Source organism: Orycteropus afer, unplaced genomic scaffold (assembly GCF_000298275.1).
Source record: "Orycteropus afer afer isolate SDZICR_OR568_19922 unplaced genomic scaffold, OryAfe1.0 scaffold00040, whole genome shotgun sequence".
In the NCBI taxonomy this organism is placed as follows: domain Eukaryota; kingdom Metazoa; phylum Chordata; class Mammalia; order Tubulidentata; family Orycteropodidae; genus Orycteropus; species Orycteropus afer.
The window spans coordinates 5,739,942-5,766,438 of record NW_006921627.1 but is presented as its reverse complement, the minus strand read 5'-3'; the positions used below and the strand labels follow the sequence as shown (position 1 = coordinate 5,766,438).

The 26,497-nt window shown below is 44.9% G+C and overlaps 1 protein-coding gene across 1 annotated transcript in view; it reads left to right on the top strand.

Moving 5' to 3' along the window:
* Positions 1-26,497, top strand: part of IQSEC3 (IQ motif and Sec7 domain ArfGEF 3) — a 140,154-nt gene that overhangs the window by 61,431 nt on the left and 52,226 nt on the right. Inside the window, exon 3 of the mRNA XM_007937052.1 lies at positions 20,840-21,119. Coding sequence (XP_007935243.1) covers positions 20,840-21,119 — 280 coding nt within the window. The remainder of the gene's footprint in view (positions 1-20,839; positions 21,120-26,497) is intronic.

Sequence of the window (26,497 nt, the reverse complement as noted above, 5' to 3'; positions counted from 1 at the left end):
AAAACAGAAAAATGAAATATACTACAAGGAATTTCCAGCTTCTCTGTTCAGTAGGCATTCATTGATGCAGAGTTTTGTCCAGTTTTCTGGGAAACAAGTTCTTATTTCATTTACTGGAAACTCCTTGTTTTAATCTTTTGAACATTCTTCTTTTCCCATTCCCAGCAAGCGCAACCTCTCTTTCCAGACCTCGAGATTTTTCTAACCACATTATTTCCTGTGCTTTTATTTATTTATTTCTCTTCTGAGAAGTCAGCTTTAGCCATCCATCTTTTAACCAATAACATGACCATGATCATAATTTATAATTTCAGAAAATGTATCTGATGTATGATAAAAGGGGCTTTAAATCCATTTCACCAAACCAGAGAAGAGGAAATAATTTGCAAGAGTGATTTAGATCAGGCATTCTTAAAGACTTTACTGCCTTTGAGAGGCCTTGGAATGACTTAAGAAAGGAGATTTTCAGAGCTATCTCTTGTGATGATTGAAAGTAACAAAAACAAAACAGGAAGCCAGCTGTCTGTGAAGGAAGATTGGAGTGGGTTGCTGGCTCCAGCAGGGAGAAGTGGGCTCAATTACCTGCCGGTCTTGCTTCTGTGATTCTGCCCATCTGCTAGTTCCTGGTCCTGGTCCACTGGTCTTCTGTGTCTGTCTGTAGAGCTTGAGTCACAGGAGGAGAACTGTCACCTCTTTCTGTGCCTCCTAACCACTAGGAAATGTTAAATAAGTTGGTCAGAGGAAGAATGGTTGTGCTGATGAGGAAGGGCCAACAGAGCAGCAAGAAAGAATGTTGGGCAGCTGATAAGTGTTGTCCTGGGTCCCCTTGACCTCTCTTGCCCCACACAGTAGGCTGATTCACTTTCCTAGACTTCCACATTCCAGATGTCTGAGGGCATGAGGAGTCTAGGTGGCATGGCACAATCAGTGGACCTATGCTTTAAAGTCTAGAAAGAGCTATGGGAATTCTTTCTTGGTTCTAAGTGTTAGATCCAACCTCTTGGGAATGTCATTTTGGGAAAGCATGCAAACATAACATTGAACCCAGCTGAAAGATGGTGGTCCTGGGTTCTTAGACCTGGGGGAGCTGGATGACCCTCACCCTTATTCTCCTTGTATCCAAGCTCCATCTTTACAAACTTGCCTGGAGATGGTCCAGGACTGGGCAATGTAGGATCTGTATGCTCTTAGCTTAAGCCTAAGAAAGGTATCATGAAGGTTAAAGTGAGACTCAAAGCAATAATGAAGTCTCATTCATTTATGCATCCATTGCCCCATCATCCAGCAAGGATTCATGGACCCAGATACTATGCCAGGCATGGGAGCTACAATCACAACAGTCCCTGTCTTCAATATGCTGACAGTTTAATGGAGATGAGAGATATAATTTCTCATACACAGAGGCAATAGTAGTGGTAGAGAGATGCTCAAAGCTTTACAAGAGGTGGGCTCAGAGGTGGCGCCCAAGCTGAGTTCAAGCTGATTTGGCCAGGCCTAGGGCAGGAAGTTGGCCTGACAAAGTGCATCCCAGGTAGTGGGAATAGTAGGTGCAAGGCCCAGAGGTGAGAAACAGCATGCTGAAGGCAGTGGACCTATGATGAGTTGGTGTTGTTCAGGCATCGAATGTGAGGTATAAGGTATGGGCCAAGGACAGCAGAAGTGAGTCAGGACCAGCTCAGGGAGGCTTGTGTGCCATGAACTGCTTTTAGTGGGTGGGCTTTCCCAGATCAAAGACAGCGCTGGTGAGGTACTGTAAAATGGAGGTAGTAGTAGTAGCATCATCAGAACCTGCCTAACTTCATGGGTATAATACAAATCTAGATCAGCCCAAAGCTGATCCCATCAGGTGGAGGGCAGACATACCTCCACTTTCCAACCAATTGTGACACTAGCCATTTCTCCCATGTTACACTCTACTTCTTTTCTGGGTTCAATAATCCATTACAATGGCTGCATAGAACTCACAGACCATACTTACAGTTACGTAGTTTATTAAGGAGTAGGGTACAACTTGGGATGGGGATCAGGAAGTATGTAGGCACAATCTCCCTTCTTCAGTGCAGCACAGCTCTCTCAGCTCCTCTCAACCATGTATGCCTCCTCTTGGCCCCCTGAGGACAGGGTTCTCTTGCCACTGGCTCTGCTGCCTTTCTGGGCTTCTCACTGTCTTTAGTGTTACACTCCTTGACCCATGTTATAGCTCTTTTAGGAGGTTCATTGCCTCCTCTGTCTCTCTGCTTCTTCTCTCTTTTTGCTTCTTTCTGTTCATAGCCTTTGTGAGGCTGGCTGCTTAAATACACAAACTCCTTGTCAATTTCAAGGCATTGCAGGGTACACTTATTTGCATAGTAGGTTATAACACACCTCATTTGCATAGTCTATTGACCAATCCCTTCAAGCTACATACCAATCACAGGGCAGGCTATGACCCAGGACCAGATGAAGAGTATAAAAATCAAGTAGTTTATGGTTTACCCAGGAAATGTCAATCACCATTTGGGTAGAAAAATAGTAACTCCTCAAGGCTTAGGGGAAACAAAATCTCACAAGCTGTTTTTCCAAAGAATCAAGGCAAAAGACTACATAAAAGAACTCATTTCATCACAGGCACAGACTGGCCTGAAGACATCAGTGAAGGGGATGGGAAGAGCGAGAAGGAGTGAGGGAGATGGTTAAGGCAGAAGGTGAGTAAGAGTGAAGAGGGTAAGAGAAGGTGGGAGGAAGTGAGTAAGTGAAGCAGAGGAGTATAGAGAGAGACCTTGCAAGAATGATGAGGAATAAGAGCAAGGACTGTAGAGTGAGGGAGAGAGTGGCTGGAGTTATAGCACCATGCTTCCTCCCTGCCTTTGTGGAAATCAAGAATGGGCCTGTGAATACTCCCTCCAGCAGTCAAATACATGGTGTGGGTCCCTCAGACCACTTAGCACACTGAGGGACCCAGGCCAGAGGTGGGGGAGTTGGTGCAGTGAGCACTCCTGTGAGAGGCCTGATGGCCTGAGCTGGCCACAGTGGCAGGGAATGAACATCGAGGGACAGTCTTCAGACATTGTTTTCTTTGGGAAAAAAATGAACAGGACTTCAGTGGTTGGTTGGAAGAAAGGGGAGAGTGAACTGGGTGGATGGTGGTGCCTCCAAGATAAGGCATGTTGGAGGAGGAGGTAGAGAAAGATGAATTCAGTTTGGGGACATTGATTTGAGGTAGTTGTGGTCCTCCAGGTGGAGTTGTCCAGTAGGCTGTTCACTATCTAGAATCTGTTGGGGGTTGAAAGCCCAAGAATGACTGGGACTTCTGTGGCTGAGTGGTGGTGCACAGGGGGCTTGGAGTGGGCTTTGGACCCTGCATGGGGCCAGGGATCTGTATGGAAGAGCCAGCATTCCTGCAAGGAAGGACTCTGTAGATGTCAAATTGGTCAGTTGGCCCTTATGGACACCTATCTGGCTGCTCAAAGAGCTTCCCCCAGTGCTGCTGGGAAAAGAAGAAGGGTCTGCTGACTCAGAACCACAGGATATCAGGGCTTAAAGAGAGAACAGATGAGATGGACAGATAGGGGACTCAGAATCAGAGGGGAGTGACTTGTCTAAGGTCTTCTGTGGTTAAGCACAGAAACAAGGTAAAACTCAGGCTTTCTCACTAAGCTGGTGTTTCCCCACCACTCAGACTTAGATAAGGCACTCTCTTAGTTTCCTCAACTGTAAAATGAGGTGGTGAACTGTTTAATCCCCAGTGTCCCTTCCAGCAGGGTCTTAGGCATATAGATGTATATACAGAGAGATTTATCTCAAGGAAATGGCTCTTGCAATTTATTTCACTACAAGGACAGACATGATGGGAAATGAAGGAGGGGTGAATGGGAAGTCAGTCTTAACTTTAACAATGTACATCTGTGCAGTGTTTCCTAGGTTACAAAATTCTGTAGTTTGATCCTCCCCACAACCCTGTTAAAGATCTAAAGAGCAAGAATTATTATGCCCATATTGCTGCTGAGGAAATTGAGAAGATGAGCAACTTGTTCAAATTCATAAAGATAGAAACTGGCAGAGATAGGACTAAAGCTCATACAAAGAGGGGGCCAGCAATTGAAAAGAGGCTGGCAAGTCCCAAATCCATGGGTCAGATGTCAGGCTGGAGGCTTCTTCTGACTCTCGTAGCTGCGGGAGCTGACAAAACCAGGACTGGCAGGTAGTATAGCAGGCTGCAGGCAGTGAAGGCTGACAAATCCAAGATTGATGAGTAAGATGGCAGGCTATTGGTTCATAGGCTGGGAAGGCAACTATCCCAAGATGGGTAGGTAACACAGCAAGCTGCTGGTTCAAGTCTTATGAACTGGGGGTCAGATGATGATGAGCCAGATGCAGGATCCAGATCAAGCAAAAAGTCAGAGAACTTTGCCAGAATGTCTACTATATTAGAAGCAGGCCATTCCGCTGAGGAAACTCTCTTTTAACTGATTGGCTGCTCATAGCAGATCTCATGACAGAAGTGATTATAGTATATCAGATTTCATCATGGGGGATGACTACATCATAACTGCCAAACCACTGAGAATTATGGCCCAGCCAAGTTGACACATAATTTTAACCATCACAAGCAATGTTTAAATAAGAAAGCACTCTGCTTTGGCCAGGGATGGGACATATATAGAGACCAGAAGCATTTTCAAAGTAAAACAAGGATAAATGATAACATACAAATAGTGAACCCCAGAGACTGATGGAAAATGCAACATTTAAACTAATATGAGCATATATGTAAGAAAGGGGAAGTGTTTGATAGGACAGTGCAGTGGGTTTTATTTCTACATTTGACTTATTGTTTAAAACATTATTTCTGTAGCACAAAAGGAAATCTTAAAAAGGAGAAAAACCTCACTTCACTCAATAATTCCTCAGTCCTCTCACAACTAACTGCTCTCATTTTCTCTGTTTCTTATTGTCTTAGTCATCTAGTGCTGCTGTAACACAAACACCACAAGTGGGGGGCACTGAAGAACAGAAATTTATTTTCTCACATTTCTGGAGGCTGAATGTCCAAATCAGGGTCTTGGCCAGTTGATTCTTTTCTTGTCTGTATTCCTTAGTTCTTTGGCTCGTAGACGATCCTCACATGGCATCTGTCTTCCGTGTGTGTGTGTGTGTGTGTGTGTGCATGCAACTACATCTGATCCACTCTTTCTATAATGAAGAAATGATTAGGTTTAGGACCCACCCTGTACTGATATAACATCATTAACATAACAAAGAAAATCCTATTTCCAAACAGGATTACATCCACAGGTATAGGGGTTAAGATTCCAACACATATTTTAGGGTACACAATTCAACCCATAACACCCATATGCCTTGGGAAGTGCAACCTGGGTGCTGTGATGTGCCCCTGGAATGATGTTAGGAAGAGCCTGGAACCCATGTCCCATCCTCTGAGCTAGAGTTGGATGCAGTTTATTTTACTTCAATGACAGGAAAGATGGGAAATGAAGGAGGGTGAAGGGGAACACTTAACAATGGACATCTGTGAAGTTTGCCAGGTTACAAACCTCTCCCGTCTTTTTGTTCATTTGGTCCTCACCACAACCCTGCTAAAAATCAGAAGACCAAGAATTACTGGGCCCATTTCACTGCTGAGGAAATAGACTCTTACAAGATGAGTAACTTGTTCAAGTTCATAAAGATAGATACTGGCAGAGGTAGGACTAAAGTTCATATGAAGAGAAGGGCAGCAACTGAACAGTGACTTTAGTGACTTTAAATCTTTCATCCTCCTTGTTACTGTTTTAATGTGTTGCCTTATTCATGCCCCAAGTACCATCCACAGAGGCTGGTGGGATCTTGGTGTGGTCAACATGTTCTAAGTCTAACCAAAGATTTACAGGCTTGAAGAATCAATTATACTACCCTGAGGTCCTCAGATACTGAGAGAACTGACTCATCAGAAACAAATTAATAAGGGATTGATGTCTTATATAAGACACCAGTTTACTAATTCGCAGTGAGAAATTATTATGTGAACAGGATACTCAGGTTTGCTGATCATCAAAGAACTCAAAAATATAAGAGTTCCCTTCTCCAGGGGCAAAGGGATGACCACCAGATAATACTTATGGGTTCCTTTTGAGGTGTGAAAGGGAGAGAGAAGTCAGGATCTGGTTAAGGAGTGTCCTAGGCTTGAAGATGAATTCAGGAGAATTCCTAAAAAGCACTATCATGTAGAGAAGTTCAAAGCATAGACCAGAGTAATTCAATCTGGGTTCAAAAATTGGCTTAGCTACTTACAAGCTGTGTAACCTTGATTAAGTTGAATTCAGTTTTGGGCACCTACTTAAGCTTTCTAATCCTAAATTTACTCATCTGTAAAATGGGGATAACAATAGTTCCTACCTTTTAATGTGATTGGGAGTATTAAATGAGATGATTATGGAAAGGTGTCTGACATCTAGTAAGCACTCAAAATATGCTTGTTGTTGTTGTTGTTATGTGCCGTCGAGTCGGCCCCGACTCATAGCGACCCCTCCTTGGGTTTCCGAGGCAGTATCACTACGGAAGTAGGATTGCCCAACCTTCCTTCCGAGGAGTGGCTGGTGGGTTTGAACTGCCAGCCGTCTGGTTAGCAGGCAAGTGTCTTAGCCACTATGCATTTTTATAGCTGGGTTTTCAAGAGCCCCACTTATTGCCAGCGAGTCGATTCCAACTCATAGTGACCCTATAGGACAGAGTAGAACTGCCCCTTACGGTTTTCAAGACTGTAATCTTTATGGAAGCAGGCTTCAGCTGGTGGGTTTGAACTGTCAATCTTTTGTTTAGCAGCTGAGCTCTTTAACCATTGTGCCATCAGGGCTCCTTTTTTAAGAACAGAGAGGGAAAAATTGGGCAAGACGTAGGAGTTCCAGGAGAAGGAGCCTTTCTAGGTAAGATGGGGATATATTTAGAAAGAATGGGACAACCACTTCAGAGGATATGGTCCTAGTGGCAGAGCCCCTGGTATGGCAAGCAGAAGGGCAGATACTATCTTGCATGTTTTTTAGGGTCATTGTGCCCTTCAGAGACATGCCCTTCAGAGAGAGGGTCCTTTCCTCCTTTGGATGGCAGGTGATAGGCATGGGGAAGAAGGTAGTTTTTCAGCTATTTCTATTCAAGCTTAGCTCATAACATATGAAATGTTGGTTGGAAAGAACCCAGTATTCAGAAGAGAAAGAGAGACAGAGAAAAAGAGTGAGAGAATGAGAGAAAGAGAGAATGGAAGAGAGAGAGAGAGAGAGAGAGAGAGAGACTGATTCTGAGTACTAGGTGACCAATTTGGGGAAGAGATCAAAGAAGCTAAAGGTCCGGATGAATGTCAATCAAGGAGGGCCCAACAGGCCAGAAGAGAAGATTTTCTGGACATCAAGGCTGGAAAGGAAATGATTTAACCCAGCACCACGCTGTCACAGCACAGGCTGGGATGGGATTAAGAGCAGAGGCGTTTTATCAGGAGAATCTTCAGGCCAGCAATTTGACTGCCTGTTCTCCTGAGAGGAGAAGACAGTTTAACCTCAGCAGGGAAAGGTTTATAGTCCTTCCTACCCACACCCTGTCTGTTGGAGGGCTCCCCAAGCTTCGGACGACTGAGGCTTCTTTCTAAAGCCAGTGTGTCCTACAGAGATCAGGCCCGCCATAACCTAGGTCTGGACAGATGCTGCACTGTCAAGTACACTGCTGCAGCCTAGGGATTGTCCCTTCCTCCTAGATGCTTTCGGAGATCACTCCCAAGTGTGTGGAAAGCTGCATGGCTATTCTGGTACTGTAAGCTCATGAGTGGTTTCTACTGCAGCAAGAAAGATGGAAGCAAAATATTGGGAAAGGCTTCCAGTAGGAAAGCTGAAGTTAAGAAATGTGGCTGTAGGGAAACAGGCTGTGAGTAACTAGATGCATGTCCAGAGCAGTGTCCTACCCTACTGGTATTCTACCATGTCCATCTTTTGGGTCAGAAGACTTCTGTTTTCAGCAAGCACACATGTGGCCTCCACAGGCATCTGGAGGCCACCAGAGACCTTTTCCCTGGGAAGTGGTGAAATTGAGCCTGTGAGGAGCTAGGAGGGTGTCCTTCCCCAGAAATGTCTCAGGACCAAAGAACATCTGCCCTGGTGGGGTAATGGCTGACTTAGATTGGAACAGGAGGGTGGTGAAATGAAGAGACTTTATAATCAGGAGAATACAAAACACCCAGGCATGGCCTCATGCCCTGCCTCCAGGATGAGCTGTGTGCTCACACAGCTTGTGTAGGTCTCCATAATAGCAGATCTTAAAAAGGACAAGACAAGGTCCCTGTTTCCAGGGAGCCAAGCAATTCATGAGCCAGAAGTTGAGAAGCACAAGAAGCCCAGAGATTAGAGAAGGAGGCTTCTTTTACCAGCATCAACTAAATGCCATATATAAAAGCATTATTTCATTAACCACCACAGCAAAATCATGTAGTAGGTATTCCCATTTTGCACATGAACAAACAGGCTCAGAGAGGTTAAGGAACTAGTTCAATGCCATATAGCTAGTGAATGCCAGGATTTTAACCATGGTTGGTTTGTCTTTTCTAAATCTCATACTCATTACACTATGTTGCCTCACAGCCTTTATTATCTTCTGGTAAGCTTCTCTTTAGGAGTCCCTCTGGTGATGTAGTGCCTAAGGCATTTGACTGCAAACCAGAAGTTTGCCAGTTCAAACCCACCAGCCTCTCCTTGGAAGGAAGATTGGGCAATCTACTTCCATAGAGATACCACCTTGGAAACCCAAGGAGGGGTCACTATGAGTCGAATGGACTTGCTTTTACATCATTGCTAACCCAGAACTTCAGAAAACACATCATATGGAAAAGCCCAATATTCTATTTAAAGAATTCTAGCACACGACATCAAGAACATTAAAAAATAATAGTTTAAGTTAAAGGACTGTTCTTTATTCTGGGATTATGCTCTTCATATTTTTTCACATTAAAAAAATAATATTAAAGAGAAAATGGATGGTGGTTTTACTTATCTGACAAAATGCTGGACATCCTTAAAAAAAAAGTTACTACGCAGATGTATAAGTGTTTTACATATACCATATTTTCGCATATAACGTGCCAATGTATATAACACCCACACAGCCCTCGTGTGCAGCCCTGGTGTGCTTCTGTCCTGGATGGCTACTCTCAGCAACAGTAGTGGTTTATCTTCATCCTCTTTCTCTCCCATCTAAGTGGGTGTCCTCCGCCATAGAAAGTTTGATGGACAAGGACATGAAACCCTTGAGGCCCCAAAACTATCTTTTTGGTTGTGAACTAAAGGCTGACAAAGATTATCACATCAAGGTGGGTAATGATGAAAGTGAGCACCAGTTATCTTTAAGAAAGGGCTGGTGCAAAGGATGAATTGCACATTGTTGAAGTACAGGCAATGAATTTTGAAGGCAGACCAATTAAAGTAACACTGGCAACTTTGAAATTATATAGCCATTGGTCTCCCTTTGGGGGCTTTGAAATAATGTCACCTGTGGTCTTGTGGTTGAAGTGCGGCTCAGGGCCTGTGCATATTAGTGAACAGAACTTAGTAGCTGTGGAGGAAGATGGAGGGTCAGATGATGAAGAGAAGGAGGATATGAAACCCTTACATGTATCAGAAAAGCCATCTGCCCCTGTGAGTGGTAACAAGTTTCCATAGAAAAAGTAAAACTTGCTGCTTATGAAGATGTTGATGATGATGGTGATGATGATGATGAAGAAACTGAACAAAAAGTTCCAGTGAAGAAATCTATATGGGCTATTCCAGCAAAAAAAAAAAAAAAAAAAAAAAAGCACAGAAATCAAACCAGAATGGAAATGACTCAAAACTATCAACACCAACCTCCAAAAGTCAAGGATCCTTCAAAATATAGGAAAAAAACTCCTGAAATACCGAAAGAAGCTAGTTCTAGAAAAGACATTAACACAAAAAATGCAAACAAATATAGGAAAAGGTGTGTTCTTTTTCCAAAGTGGGAGGAGCCAGATTTATCAATTACATGAAGAATTGCTTCTGGATGACTGACCAGGAGCCTCTTCAAGATCTCTGGCAGCAATAGTTTGAACAGTTTATTAACATTTCCCATCTTATTTCCTGTGTGTAACAGTTCCTATCTGGCTGTCCTTTTTATAATGCAGAGTGAAAACTTTCCCTACTGTGTCTGATAAATGTTGTCCAGGTTCCTTTGCCAAGAATGTGTTGTCCAAAATGCCTGTTTAATTTTTAAAGATGGAACTCCATCCTTTGTTTTTAAGTATGTGTGGAATGTTATGACAGGACATAGTAGTAGCACTGGCCAGACAAATAGAAATGGTGAGGTGACAAAAATATACATGTGAAATAAACTCTGTATTTTAATAAACTCTTAAAAATAACAGGCATACATATAATGTGCATAGCACACATAGGAAAGTAACATGTAAGGGGGTTGTGCAGTTTGCAAAAAAGGTATCATACGAGTGTTATTTGCATAAAAATGTGGTATTACTTCCTTCACTTTATATCAAGGAAAGTGAAGCACAAAGAAGTTAAATGACTTGCCCAAGGCCACATACAGTAAGTAAATGGCAGAGCCAGCATCAAACCTAGGCAATCTGGTGCTGAGTCTGTGCTTCTAATGGCTACAATATTATTGGGTGCCATGGAGTTGATTTTCAACTCCTATGACCCCATGTGACAGAGTATAATTGCTCCATAGGGTTTTCTAGGCTGTGACTTTTACAGGAGATTGCCAGGCCTTTTTCTGGTGGAGATGCTGGCTAGGTTCGAACCACCAGTTATGTGGTTAGCAGCTGAGTGCTTACTGCCTCTAATTGTCAGTTGGCTGTGCCTGTGGCCTCATTTGCTCCCTCCCTTCAGGGACCCCAAAGCTCTCACACTCTGAACTTAACTATCAGCTGGTTCCTAGGCTGATGCTTCTCTTGAGTACCTCACCTGGCTTCACGTGGTGCTTCCGTGAGCTGCTCCTGGTACCACCAAACTCCTCTGTGTTACTCTGATGGCCATAATAGTCCAACTGAAAATCAGTACACATTCAGAACACAAAGGGCCAGAAGGAAGGGCTCCTTAAGGAATAATTCCATGTTCTTTCCTAAAACTCTTCCTTGCTGTAATAATGGGGCCCTAGACGGTGAGGCACAACGCAGCCATGGTCAGACCCCTACCTCCTTTCCAGTCCTGCCAGCATAGAGATGAGGGAGGCATCCCCTTGGAGGGCTTTCCTGACTCTGCATGACCCAGTGTTCCTGAGCTTCCTCTATAAGGCATGTTATGCAAACTCACTGCTCATATGAAGCAGCGACCATTGGTTATGTAAAGACAAGGAGGAAATTTGTCCATAAAGAAAAGCAAGGGGATGATAAACATTAAGTGTGGACAAAGATTCCTCTCAGGATGGAAGGAGAAAATAATGGGGTGCTAAGAGTTTCTAATGTGTTATTTCTTGAGCTAGGTGGTTGGTGCAGCATGTTAATATTTTTCTTTATACCTCACATAAATGCTATCTACACATTTGCATATATAAAATAGTTCATAATAAAGGAAAAGCATTTAAATAAAAGCCAGAGTTCACCAGGCTGTAAAGATTAAACACTATCTATCAGCTATGAGATGACTTTAGATTGTATGTTTGAGGAAGGTTTATAAGGCAGTGGGAATGAACCTCATCTTCAAGTTAGATAAGATATGAGTGTAAGGAGATGGGAAATATATTCTACTAGGGGGACAGCACAAACAAACATAGATGGTGTGGTGGTTATGTCTGTGTGTCAACTTGGCTGGGCCTGGTTGAGTGACTGGGCAGCTGGTGGTAGTATTCCCCATGATGAGACTGCTAATCCACTCCATGGTGGAGTCTACTGTGAGCAGCTGAGTGGCTACCTTAGGGATATGGTCTTCTTCCTGTTTATAAGGAGAATCCTTGGGGAATGGTCTATAGCTTATGGCATGCTTAAACCCTGCATGTAGCTATGTCGTTGTTCAGCAGCCTGCCATGCTCTGCCAACCTTGGGATTTACAATCAACTTAAATTAATGGCCTGCTGTGTGGTTTGGTAACATGAGGACTGTGCCTCCTTACTTGTCAACCTTGGGTTGATCAGTCTCAGCATCCTGCAGCTGAGTGAAGAAAAGCCTTCAGCTTCAGAGGGCCAGAAGCAGGAGGCAGACCTGCAACCCAAGGTTGAGGGGCTTTTACCCAGCCCCTAGAGCCTGGCACTTAAAGCCTCCAAATTTTAAGAATAAACTCCTATTTGTTAAAGCCATCCCATTTGTGGTATATTCTTGTCAGAATGGCACTAGGTAACCAGAACAGATGGTAAGAAAATCTGAGGTGCATCTAGGTGCATAGAGAGCTGACTTCTCAGTCCAGAAGAAATATGTGTCTGTGAAATTGTGTGTTGGGGTGGGACAGGGAAGATGTTCTTAGAGCTTGATTTTGCTTTCAGATCCATGCTTATTTCTGAGAAAATAAAACCCTCCAAAATATTAGGGTTCCAGTGACAGTAAGATGGCATTGGTCACTGTGGCCAGGTCATGAGCCCAGGAGGGTGTCCTGAGGTGGCGAAGGAAGCTTCCTCACAGGCCAGGCAGGGCCTTCCTGGAGCATATTGGGTTCTGATGTGTCCAGGTGCTGACTCTCAGTTGTGTGGGGCTGAGTTGAGAAGCTTCTACATCAAGATCTGGAGACAGCCTGAATGGGCTGATTCTATGACCACTTTCAGTGAGTGCCCCTGGGTGTTATGGGCCTGGGCATGGGAAAGGCTCAAGCCCAGAGCAGTGGCTGTGATTCCTTTGACAGGAAACCCCTAGAGACAAACCAAATAGACCAGCACCTTTGGGAACAGCTGTGAGACCGAAGCCTGGAGTCTCCAAGGAGCCAACAAAGAGAGAAAATAGCTTACTCTCTCAGGGCCCTTAGGAGATGATGCATGGGGCGGGGGGAAGCATCTGTCACTGCCAATAAGTTCAGGGTGGCTTCTGGAAGTAGATGAGCTTGGAAAGCTACATCTGCCCTCCTCCAGTGGTTTCTATTCTCGGACCTGGCTTCCAGGTTGGATAATCGAGGTCAAAGAGTCACGCACCAGGGGAGGTGCTGATTGGGATTAAATGATGTCAGAGGGCAAAGGAAGACATGCTGTGTCATTGGATGTTTCGAGTAGAGGAATTGGAGCCAAGCCACTTGCCTGTAGGCATGAGCAGGGATGGTATAATGGGGCAAAGGGAAGACAGGATGCTGGCCTCGCCTTCCTTCCAAATGTCAAAGCATCTTACCCAAACTGTCCATTTTAAAATAAGGAGACAGAGGTCCAGAGAGGAAAAGTGAATTGCCCAAGGTTATACAGAATGCTGTTGGCAGAGGTGAAATGTGACCCCAACTCTGATCTGCTGGTCCTTATACCATCTCCAGCAGGTTTTTATAGCCTGTTCTTTGAATCAGTGCGGTCAATTTGTATCTTGTACGTCACTACTGGCCTCCTATTCACCTCAACTCCTCCCCAGGGCCCTTTGGGCCTATGGAGGACACTTGGCTTCCTTGCTCAGTGCCTTTGTTCTGACTGTCTAAGATCACTTTATTGATTTAGAGGAGGGTGTTAGTAAAATAAATTTTCAGTAAAAGCTGAAACATCTTGAGGGGATGTGAGGCATATTGTTAGCTTTTGTTTGGAAAATGCTGAGTTTCTTTGTCCCAGAAAAGCTTTCAGAATGGCTGAGAGCATCTGGGATGATCTAGGGCAATTGGTCAGGCCCTCAGGAGCAATCATCTGACTTAAGAGTCCTTCAACTTTCAAAATACTTCTATCAAGGTCTTTAGTAATTACTGTGCTAGCCATTGCACAGATGGAAAAACAGCCCTCAACCTCATCTTCCCACAAGACTGCTCTTGACCATCAACACCAACAATTTCTCAGGGGCTGAGCTTCCACTCCTCCTCATTCCTTTCCCCCACCTTTATGCCAAAGGCTACCACCCTAGCCAGCTTCTGGCAGGAGAGCTGGGGGCCTTGGTCCCTTCCTGCCTTTCTGCAGTCTTCCCCTTATCAAGCAGGAATATTTTGAAATTTGGAGCACTTCCCCCACCTTCTTCTCATTCTCACCCAGCTATTGAAATGCACCTGTCCCCTCTAGTTCCTGGTAGTGGGTAATATGACCTGCTAGGGTCTACTGAGGAGCCCGGGGAGAACACACACTGCCCTGCATCAGCTCCCTGATGAGGGCTGTGTGAGCAGACATGCTGATGGGCCTGGCCAGGTGCACTCTCTTCTCACTTAGACAGGGTTCCATGAGTGTTAAGGATAATGGCGACAGTCTCTGGACAGCTCTGGGCTGTGTGGTACTCAACCATTTTCACTGTATGACCAGAGCTCACACAGCTCTTGTGACAGTTCTCAGCATATGGAAGATACTCCTATAGAAAGGTCATATTTCCCATTGTGGCAGGCATACCAGTTTATGAGGTTATTTCATATTCATCACTTTCCTATAAAGGAAGAATTCAAATGTCTATTTTGAGGATAAGGAAACTGAGGTACAGGAAAGTTAGATACCTTGCTTGAGATCACCTAACTAGTAAGTTGAAGAAACAGGGGCCTCACTCCACTTACCATTGAACAAAGATTCTGCGAGTGATCTGCAGATAATGGATAATGGCAACCTCTCTCTGGAAAGGTCTGTGCTATGTGGTACCCACTCATTTTCTCTGTATGACCAGAGCTCACACTGACATTGGCACAGTTCTCAGCGTATTCTCAGATATTCAGTGAATGGTGAACAAGTGGATGGATATCATTGCTGTAAAATAGTGTTCTTAGCCTGGAGTCCATGGAGTCTATAAAGCCCCTGATGTAGGGTAAAGTGTGGCATGTATAAATGATTTGCATTTTTCTAGAAAGAGACACCATAGATCTCATCAAAGGTGTCTTTTTTTTTTTTTAAATTGTGATTTGGGTGAAGATTTACAGAGCAAATTCACTTTCCCTACAGCAGTTCACATATACTTTGTCTCATGTCATTGACCACAGTTTACCACAATGCAACAGCTCCCCTCCCACTTCCTCCCCATAGTTACCTCTTCCCAGTGTCCATTCCTCCATACACTCCTGCCCCCTGAGCTGTCTCCCTGTGCATAAGCAGCCCTTCTTTCTCCCATGGTTGTTCTCTCCAGGGAGTGTATCTACTTGAGGTAAATGTTCAACTCATATGCCTGTATTTTGTTTGGCTGGAAACCACAGGTGTGGGTTCAGTTCCAGACCTGAAGGGCAGCTAGGGGCCATAGTGTCAGTGGTTCCACCAGGCTCTATTGGACCAGCAAACCTGGTCCCCACCTCATCAAAGATGTCTTGAAACCAAAAAATTTCTACAGATCTGGGGGCAAGAAGACCAGGGTAATCTTGGCTATCAACAAAAAGGGAAGAAAAGAAAGATTGGGTATCCATCACAAGTTGGATTGTCCAGGAAGCCAACTCTAATTCAGTGTGCCAAATGTTTACCAGGGAGTACACTTGCGATCAACTCTTGTGGAAGGGTGTTGGGGAAACAGCATGGGGCTAAATGAAAATTCAGACTGGGATGAAGGCCCAACATCTGTTTCAGCCAATTCCACAGCAAGCTCTGGAGGAAGAAGGAGTATCAAAATTGCCCCATGTTGGGTCAAAATGGCTGGGTTTTCTGTTCCCTCTCAACTAGACACTGGATGTGGATAGCCCTGGAAAGGGTATGACTTTGGACCAGTTAGCTCTCTGGAGCTGATACAGTCCCTGATGGGGTTGACAGCAGAAGGCACTTCCAGCAGTTGGTCAAGTCCTTCCTTGGTAATGTGTCACCAGGGTCACCCAGTATCTTTGTCCTTGAGAAAGTAGTGGAGTTTAAGTGGTGTCCATTTATCTGATAAGCATCTGTGATTTAAAAAAGGTGCATATGACATAGTCTGGTGCAGAACAGAATCACATAAAAAAATACTTAGAGCACAAAGTGGTCATTGTTGAAATTAAAGCAAGTGCCAAGCAAGCATTATTAGTGTGCATAGGAGAATGGGACTGATTCTTCCTGGGGGCAGACAGTGAGTCTTGAAAGAGTTGATGAAGCAGACAAAGGAGGGGCCAGGGCAGGGGGCATGAGAGAAGAAGGCATTTCAGGTGAGGTAAATTGTGGGTAGAGGCATGGTGACATGAGAAGGCTCAATAGATTTGGGGAGAGTTTCATTGTGGACAGAGTGGATAGGTCACTGGATTAGAATGAGGCTGGAAAGTGAGATTGGGGAAAGATAGTGAATGATCTTGAATGTCAAATTGTAGGATTTATTCTACCAGCAATGGGGCCCCACTGGGGTTTTTGAACAGAAGATTAGCATTAAAACATCTGCATTTTAGGAAGTTTACTCTGATGGAGTAAATAATAGGCTGGAGTGGTCACTGGGATTTCAGGGGAGTCACATATGTGCCAGGACCAGATATGCTTAGTGGGCATCTAGCATCCTTCTGAGCACAAGCCAGCTTCTCAGATGAGTGACCCTCCTCTGATATGACATTCAGTTGCAACACATGGCTCATTCTGGTCTTGGGCACATGCATTCCTCTGAGCAACCACTTGTTCCACCAATTTCTCAAAGCTTCACTTTCCATCAAATCCTGTATTCATGTGTATATAATTACCTCCATGGACACCTTGGGTATGTGTATCATCCTAATGTCATGTGGACTCAATCACAACCTTCTAAGATTCCACTCCTTTTGGTCCTACTCACATTCTGTTTTTTGGCATATTCATGTGGGTGCCCTGACTGAGTGAATACTCTTGTGAGCAGCATCTTTAGTATGCCACCAGTCAGCCTAAGTTTCTCTATACTATTGTGCTTCTAGCCAAGGAATCTGTTCCAACAACTGGATATGGAGCCCAAGAGAGCTAAGATGAATAGGATCGCCCTCTAGGAGCTCAGGGGAGGGGCTTGCAAGCAATCATTCAGGTCACAAAGTGGATCCCACCCACATAATTCTTGTCCAAGTGTCTGGTTGCCTGAAATATGACCCACTAAGGATGGTAGCTTCATAATGTGAAATCAGTCTAGCAGACTCTGGAAACTGAAGGGACAGAGCTTGTGTCCTGGGAGGAGTGATGTTCCAGGCACTGGAACAATGGGCTTTCAGTTCCTTAAGAGACTGTGGATTGAAGTAGATTATTTCCAAATTGAAGTAGATGGTCCTTCCAGCTGTGACATCCTAGGATGAAGATTACAACCCCTTTCCTTGGACCATCTATATAGATGAAGTACTCTGAGGGAGACAAAAGGTCAGGAACATTTTCTTGATGCCTACCCACCAAACAGAGACTCTGAGCACTCTACTCCACTGCTCCCTGAAAAAATGCTCAAAGTGCAAATCTATACATTGGGCACTGGACAAATGCCCACAGAGGGAATGCCCCACATTGTGATGGGGTACAGCCAAGGGGACTTCCTGTAGGTGATAGTATACACAGATTCCCCAGAGGCCATGATCTCATGACTTGGTGGCATCCAAGACCAAGGGCCTATCATTGTGTTGTTGCTCCAGTAGATGGAAAATGGGTGGGAGGAAGCATCAAAGAAGCCAGTCCAGCTTCACTCCTCTTTAGAAATCCTGAGAGCCAGCCTGGATGCTGGGAAAAGCCATAAGGTGTAACCCTATTGTTTCTATTTTGTGAAGGCTGATAAGAAAGATAGATAGATATTGAGAACACCTTCCACTTTGCAATTCTTCGTGATATTTTTTTCTGGGAATTCCTTTGGGATTTCTAGCTCAGAAAATAACCACAAACACTATCACCATTTATTAAGGATTGCTGTGTGCCAGGCATATTTTATTATTCACAGAAAAGAATAAATAACCTTGCTAAAAAATTTAAAAACTTTACAAAGTATTTATTAGGATATCCATATTAGACATAAGAAAGTAGGGCCACAAAGAAGTTAGGTAACTTGCTCAAGGCCACACAGTAAGTAGCAGAGCCGAGATTCTAACCCAGGTTTGTCTGACACCAAAGCCCATGTTCTTTGCCCTCCACTATATAACCTTAAAGAACCTCTGGTGGTGCAGTGGATAAGGCTCTTGACTGCTAATTGGAAAGTCAGTGGTTCAAACCCACCAGCTGCTCCATGGAAGGAAGATGGAGCAATCTATTTCCACAAAGATTTACATCCTCAGAAACCCAATGGGGGCCGCTATGAGTTGGAAATGACTCAATGGCAGTGAGTTTGTTTTTTGGTTTATATAACCTTAAACTATGTGATATTGATGAGAGAAGTTCTGGGGTTCCACACTCACCTTCTACCACACAAATCTGTAAGGAAGTCTAGGAAAGCATTGCAAGGACAGGATCCTCTTGCTAACCCTTTTTCCTGATACACCTAGGAAGGCTATGGTGTCTCGGGCCCCTGTGCATGTTGGTGGACAAAGATAGAGTTGCTTCTATCAGCTAGAGAGCCTGGAACCATGGGGCTGGTGGGCCTTGTTGGACTGGTCTCTAGACTGGAATTCAAGCTCCCAGAATGTCCAAGCTGGAAGAGACTGCAGAGATGAACAAGCTCCCCTTGTGACAAGTGAGGAAACTGAGATCCAGGAGGAGGGCATGAATTTCCCAAAGCCACGGGGCTAGTTAGAAATATGATGTGTGCATGGATATGTGTGTGTATGCATATGCACGTGTGCAAGCTAGGAATGACAGTGAGGGGCTTCCTAACTCCCAGGCCCTATGAATAAGTTTGGAGTCTTTGTCTACACCGAGAGAGGCAGCCCACAAACAAGGGCCTGCCAAAAAAGAAAAGGTGGTTTTTCATTTTATTTTATTTTAATGTAAGTAGTTTATTTGGGTCAAGGTAATCCCAAGAAATGCCTGTAGGGAAGTGAGGAAATGAGACATAGAAGAGAAAAAAGCGAATACAGGGTCCATTAATGATCAGGTCACCGGTTGGGGCAACTGGGCTCAATCTCACTGGGGACATTTGGGAGATGGTGCAGAATGTGCCTCAGAATTGTCTCACCAAGAGTCGACTAATGAGCTCTCCTTTGTTTGGGGGACGGAGGAAAGAAGTGCTGAGAGGACAGATAGAGATAGAATGAAGAGGATTCTTTGTCCCATCTTTGGTTATTCTAGCACTGGGCATAGGAAGAACACTTCTCTTCACTCCAAAGTTGGGTGGAAGGAACAGGAAGCTAATAAGAGGCATGATTTGGACATCTTACCTGGAAGAAGTATTGGAAGAGATAAGCCCTAAGGTTGCCTAACCTTCCTGTATCAGGCTACACCACTTCCCTGGGCCCCATGCTCATATGCATAAAGGCAAAGCTAGAAGGCTTAACTGGATGAGCTTAATTAAGACTCCATCTAGCCCTGGCCTTCTATCACTGTCCACTACAAAGACCAACCCCATGGCCCTTGGGTTTTCTTTACTCCTCAGCAAGTATTTACTGAACACTCATTGTTTGCCTAGCACTAAATGGGGAGAGGAAAATCACACATAGAACACAGGCCCTGGCCTCTGGGGGTGGGGCGTAAAAACTAATGCTTATTGAGCACTTACTCTATGCCAGGCACTATGTTATACACTAACTCCTTTACCCCTCCATAACCCTGTAAGGTAGGTACTAGTACCTTCATGGGGCTCGCTGTGAGTCAGAATTGACTCGATGGCAGTGGGCTCAGTTTTGGTTTAGTTACATTCATTATACAGACAAGGAAATGAAGGCTCAGAGAAAAGGCAGCTTGGCCAAGGCCACACAGTGGTACAGCCTGGGTTTGAGCCCATGCTGTTAACCATGATGCTTCTCCTCCTATGTGAAATAGACAGTGTGACTCTCTAAGGATAGGTCTATGTTTTAGGAGATAGGGCAGTGAATGCTGGAGTCATCCAGGAAGGCTTCATGGTGGAGGCAGCTTAATACTAGGTCTTCAGGAAGGGGCAGAATTTGAGGACTGGCTGCTGAGAGGAGCAACCTGAGTGAACTAACTCCCCCAGGCAGGCTGAAATGTGGGGTCTCCAGATAGTGAGATGTATTCTTAGAATAAACAGGTGGATAGCAGCCAGGGCTCAGCTGCTACTGGTTGCATGGGAGGAGAGGAGAGGCTGAGGAAGAATAGATGCTTGGCTAAACCCAACAGGGCAAGAATCCTCCTTTCTGCAAATCCAGCCCCAAAAAGCTGGAGTTCACTCACTCTGAACGGGCTTGTGCTCCAGCCAGGTCTATAAGCATCAAATACTGGCCCGATATGGATCAGCTTCCTCCCAGCTACTTAAGCCATTGGCATGGAGCTAGACCACTGAGAATTACAATCATCAACACTGATATATAGCAGTAACTATAAGCCAAACATCATTTTAAGGACTTTAACTAAATTAAGCTTTCCAACGAGGTAGGTACTATTATTATGTCCATTTTACAGATGGGGAAACAGAGGTACAGTGAGGTTAAATAACCTGTTCAACTTGGATAGCTAATAAGAGGCAGAGTCCCAATTTGAATCCAGGTAGTCTATATTTAACCACTCTTAGAAGCTATACTGACTGCTTCTAAGCAGAGGCTGTTGAGCTCTGGCCATAGTTACTCCTTCCCTCTGTCTGGGATACCCTCTCACAAGTTTAGCTTCTCCTCCTTGCCCCACCCCTAGCTCTAGGTTCTTCCTTGCCATGATAGCCTCTCCCTGAAGGGGACTGCAGGAGATGCCTCACCAGTCCCCATTACTAGAGAGGCCCCATTGCTGGTAAGGCCAGGCCAGAGTGTCCCAGTCTTCCCCAATCCCTGCACCTACATGCACCCCATCCCCTCTCCCCCAACCGAGCACCGTTGCCTTTTGTTCACAGTGACGGCTCCTGCGCCCAGGCCAGTGGGGGCATGGAGGACTCCGTGGTGGCAGCGGCGGCGGTGGCAGCCAGCAGACCCAGTGCCCATGCCCCGAAGGCTCAAGCCCAGGAGCTGCAGGAGGAGGAGGAGCGGCCAGGGGCGGGGGGTGCCTCCCCACGGGCTGGACCCCACTGCACAGCCTCCCCTGGCCAGCAGCAGCCTGCTCTGGCGACGGCGCTCTGCTCCCACACCCCTGCCGCCTCCGATTACGAACTCTCCCTTGACCTAAAGAATAAACAGGTACCCAGGGCCTCCAAGGGGGTGGGCAGGGAGGGTGGTGAGGGGACTTGCCTTCGGGGGCTATCCAGAGTACCAGATATCTCCCCATCTGGCCCACCCCTGCTTCAGGCACACCTAATTTGCCACTAGTTCATCCAAACTGAGTCTTTTAATCTACCCTTCCCTATGGCCCAGATCCTCTGGCATCCAGCCACAGGCCACTGCATAATTCCAATTCAGGGCTTTTATATGGCAGGAACACACCTTTGCAATCCCAGGCCATTGGACTGTTTAGTCAGGGGCTCTACTTCTCTCAGAATTCACGAAGAGCCTAAACTGCCCCACAGATCACTAGGCATGTGGCCCATTGTTCTCTGGGCAAGTCCCCACCTCCACTCAAGGCTTAGAAGAGATAGCCCAGCTGAATGCCCACCCAAAGTGTAAGCTTCATGCCTAGGCACGCACAGGCTCAAGTGAGGTGTGAGTACAGTGGTTTCCTCCAGGTAGACTTAGAATTCCCAACTTTAAACCAGACTGGGTTGGAAGGCAAAGCTCCCCTACAATAGGGGCCCAAACCCATAGAAGGGTCTTAGACTAGTGTCTTCTATTCTGTGAAGTAGGAGGGGAAAGTGATCAGTCATGGGGTCCCTATTAAACCTAAATAATAATAATAATGTTAGGATTTGGCTTGGTGGACAATGAGGTGCCGTGTGTGTGTGTGTGTGTGTGTGTGTGTGCACGTGTGTGGCCATGCACACATAGAGAAAGATTTTGCAGTGTGCTACTGTTGAGAAGGAACATTGAACTTGGAGACATAGATATGGGATCCAATTCTTGTTCTTCCTCTAATTAAACTCTGACTTTGGGGATGCCAATTAAACATTCTGGGCATTGGTTTCCTCATCAGCAAAATTAGAAATTAGACCTTGAATCGCCTCCATGGTTCTTTCTTGCTCTAGGATGAATAAATTATAAAGAACTATTTTTTTAGCTCAGTGGACAAAGTGGATCTTGGGAAGAAAATCTGGTAAAAAGATCACCAAGATTGACTCCAGACAGATAACCACATTTCTGTTTTTGGCACCAATACCAACATATTATCCTGGATTAGGGCCAGCAGTAGGCAGGGCATTTGGCTTTCATTAAAGTATTTGACAGAATATCCCATGATATACTTGTGAGTACGGTGGGGAAATACGGATTAGATAAATATGGTCTAGTCAGGTGAGTTGTCAGAGTTATTTTTAAAATGTTGCTTTTTCTATTAGTGTCAATTCCAGGGAAGCTGAGTAGAACGCTGTCCTTGGTCCTGCCTAGTTCAACCATTTTGACAAGACAGGGTTGGTTGCATTTACCAAACTGTCCGATGACACAAAGCTGAAAGGGGACAGCTAATACTTTGATGATAAAATTCAAGATTTTAAAGAAGAAATCTTATCAGGACAGAAAGATTATTTAAATGAAAAAATTCAAATGAAACAGAGGGAAATCTAAAGTTCAGCATTTAGCTTTGAAAAGCTGCTGACACTAGTATGAAATAGGTAAGCTTGGTCCTGGGATAAAGGCCTTAGAGTTTCAGTTGACTGTAAGCTTAAGAAGAGCCAACAGCCAGTGAAGCAGCTCCCAAAGCAGTGAGTACAGCCTTTAGTGGCCTTCCCAGAGGGTTACTGAAGCCCTTTTACCACCTGTCTGTCAGTTTGTTGTACTGCGGTGGCTTGCAACATGTTGCTATGATGCTGGAAGCTATGCCATTAGTATTTCGAATATCAGCATGGTGGAAAGGTTTCAGCAGAGCTTCCAGACTAAGACAGACTAGGAAGAAAGGCCTGGTGATCTACGCCCAAAATTAGTCAATAAAAACCTTATGGATCACAACAGAACATTGTCCCACTGCTTGCTTTGGACATGCCATCAGGAAAGATCAATTGGTGGCGGAGGACATCTTGTTTGGTGATGTAAAGGACTAAAGAGGGATAGATAGATTGACCCTCAGTGAGATAGACTGGCTCAGTGGCCTTAATGATGGACAGGAACATGCTAGTGATCAGGGGATGACACAGGCTGGGTAATGTTTAGTTCTGTTGTACAGAAGGTTGCCACCCTGTGTAGACTAGATGGCAGCTATCTGTCTGTCTATCCATCTATCTATCTATCTATCTTGGAACAATGGAGGGACTGGCCATGGGCTCCACACTGGTCTCTTCAGGGCCTGTCTAAAGCATCTACTCAGTTCCGGAGGCTGTATTTAATTGTGAAGATGAGAGTCCTAAGGTTTCTGAAGAAGGAAAACTTGATGGGATGGAGTCATGTGAAGAAACTATAGACACAGAAAGAATTTTTAAATATGGAAAAGCTGGCATGTAAAAAAGAGGTTGGATGTATTTTCTGTTATTCCAGGTAAAAATAGTGGTACCAATGCAGAAAAGCTATAGGAGGGGAAGATTTCAGCTTAGTTAACAATTAAAGCTGTTAAAAAAATATAGGTCTTGCCATGAGGGAATTAACTCTCTTTATTGGGAGTTCCCACGCTAGGGCCAAATGAATACTACAGAGTGATTGGGTGATGAGTGTACCCAGGTGAGAGACCCCTCTCAATTCCACATGACTCTCTGCTCCTTGAGGATAAAAAGCATCTCTTTTTCCCTTCCCCTAACATCTAGCAGAGTATTGCAGACATAGTAAGAACTCACTGAATGAATATTTTGTGTGTGTGTGTGTAAATATAGTGTGAAAAGTAAGAAGGAAATAAAGTACCAAAAAGAATAAAAACATAGTCCCTCTCTGTTCCCAAAGAGATTATGGTTCGATGAAGGAGTATCCATTTAATAACACCAAAGAAAACTTGAGCTATGACTTGGGGCAGAAGGCAGGAGAATTAGTTTAACTCTGATTCGCTGGGTGAGATATGGAGTATGGGCAGGATTCTGATTGGTACTACGGACTTTTAAAAATTTTTATAGTGGAAGTAATTTTATTAGGTGGGCTTTCATGTTAGGTCAGAAGGAGTGGGAAGAAAAGGTGAGAACTGGTAGAGAGTGTAACTGGGGCACTCTTGCTAAGTGAATCCAGCTTTGGGGAATAGCTTACCTCCTTTGGCCAGACATAGACTAGGGTTGGAGCAAGAGGGCAAAAAGGGATTGAGATTATTAAAAGCACAACAGACATTTACAAGAGACTGAGTTCTACTTCTGTCTCTTCTGCCAATGAGCTGTGTGGCCTTGGCCAAGTTGCTTAACTTCTCTGAGCCTCAGTAGTTTCATATATGTCTCTGGGACTTTGTATGTGCTGTTCTCGTCTCTACCTCTGTTGTTCCTACTTGCTTCATTACTCCTGTACTTGGCCTTGATTACTCCTATAATCCATGTGAGATAGGTATTATTACTATCCCCATTTTAGGAATGAGAAAACCAAGGCTTAGAAATACTAAGTAACTTTCCCAATGACACATTCCTCAGGAGTGCAGCCAACATTTGGACTCCACAGTCCATGATTTTAACCTAGTACCTTCTTCCATTCTATGAGTCAGTGGGGACTCCACAGCACCTAACAACAACAACCACTGTCTTCTATCTCCTGCTATTACAGTGCAGGGGATAAATTCTGTAGGAGCAGTGCCAGATGCTATGGGAGCACTGAAGAGGGCAAGCAGTCCAACCTGGGGTTCAAATCAGGCTTCCTGGAGCAGCTCTCACCTGAGGCTCTCTGTGACCTAGGAGCGGTTGAGTCATGGAACTCTCCCCCACTGCCATCCTGGCTGTGGTCAGGAGAGGTTCCCAAGGGTACCTAGGGAGACTTCAATGCCCTGCCATGTTGAACACTCGCCATATTTCGAGCAATGGGCTGGGAGGAGGTACACAGAAAAGATGAAAACCAGTGTAACTGCAAGATGAGTGGAGGCCAGACCTCTCCTCCTGGACCCCATGAGCCTCCCCAAAGCTCCCCGGACTCTCTGTGCCTCAGACTTATGTTAGGGTTTGCCTTGCCAAGTTCCAGAGGCCTCCTAATGTGGAAGGCTTTAATGTTCTTAATTGAGAAATCTTGGATCAGTGGAAATCATTGCTCATGTTTGAAAGCCCCCAACACCCAGCCTTGGTCCCCAGCATTCTACAGCACTTGGCCTGAGGCCACTGGAGCCCCCACCATCAAGCTGTTCTTCCTCCTCACACCCTGACTTGGACGCCATTTCTCATCAGCCCTCATCAGGCTCAGCCGCTGCAGCAACCTGAAAAGAAGGAGCATGTTCTAATTAACACTGAGAGGCTCATTAGAGAGACAGAGCCCCCTAGCCCCTTCCACTGCTGCTTCTGGCAGAAGCTGAAAGATTGCTCTCTTGGGAGGAAGTGAAGCCACAATTACCCATGATTCATAGGGTTTAGAGAGAAGTAAGAAGTGCTGCTCCCTGGCCAGGCAGGCCCAGAGACCATCCCTCCCTGGGGCTTTCCTCCCCTCCCATGTGTTTCTTTTTAGTTTTCTGGCTTTAGTTAATGGTAGGGTGAAGACGAGCGGAAGGGCATGACTGAGTGGATAGAGCTGACCCGGGGCACTGTAAGTATCCAAGTCCTAAGAGAATATAGGGGAAAAGGAGAAGAGATGGAGCATTTGATTCCAAGCCCAGATCCAGAAGAAAGCCTGAAGTTGTACTTCCCCTGGGGCATTTTCCGTGCCTTACCTCATCAGTTCAGTTTAGTTTATGGGTTCAGTTTAGTTCATGTCGACAAACATTTATTAAGCCCAAGCATGGATCTGGCACAGTCCTCGGCACAAGGGATGCACAGACAGATAATAATACCTACCCTGTGCAGTACAGTCTAGGAGTGCTGGGAGGGTTCTGAGCAGGATGGCAGCAGTGAGGGAGCTCTGAGGGTGGGCTTCAGAGGATGGGAAGGAAGTAGTGGGGGGCACTGCAGTCTGGGGGCACAGCAGGCAAAGTCTGGCATAATGGGAGAATGTGATGCTGAACTGATTGAGACGAGTGGTGAAGATGCAATAATGAATTCAAATACCATTCAGAGAGCAATTGTTCCATGCCAGACACTGCTAGGTGCTATACGTGGATCTAAGGATGACTAAGAAGTATTTGATGCCTCGAATAACTTATGCTCTGTTGGAGCCTGGGAGACGGGGATGGAAGGATGGGATAGATCCACACCACAAAGGTATTGAAGAAAACTGAGTGTGAAAAGAGAAGTGGGAAACACTGTTCTCTATGTGGGCTCAAGGCAGGGACACCATCATCAGGTTGGAGAACTGAGAAGGGTTCATGAAGGAGGCTGCATTTGAGATAGGTCTAGAAGAATGGGGAGAGTGAAACCTAGAACTATACAGTTTCTCAAGGAAAATTTAGGGTCAAATTTAAGGGCCCTAATATTTGGTATAAATAGACTACCAAGCATAATTCA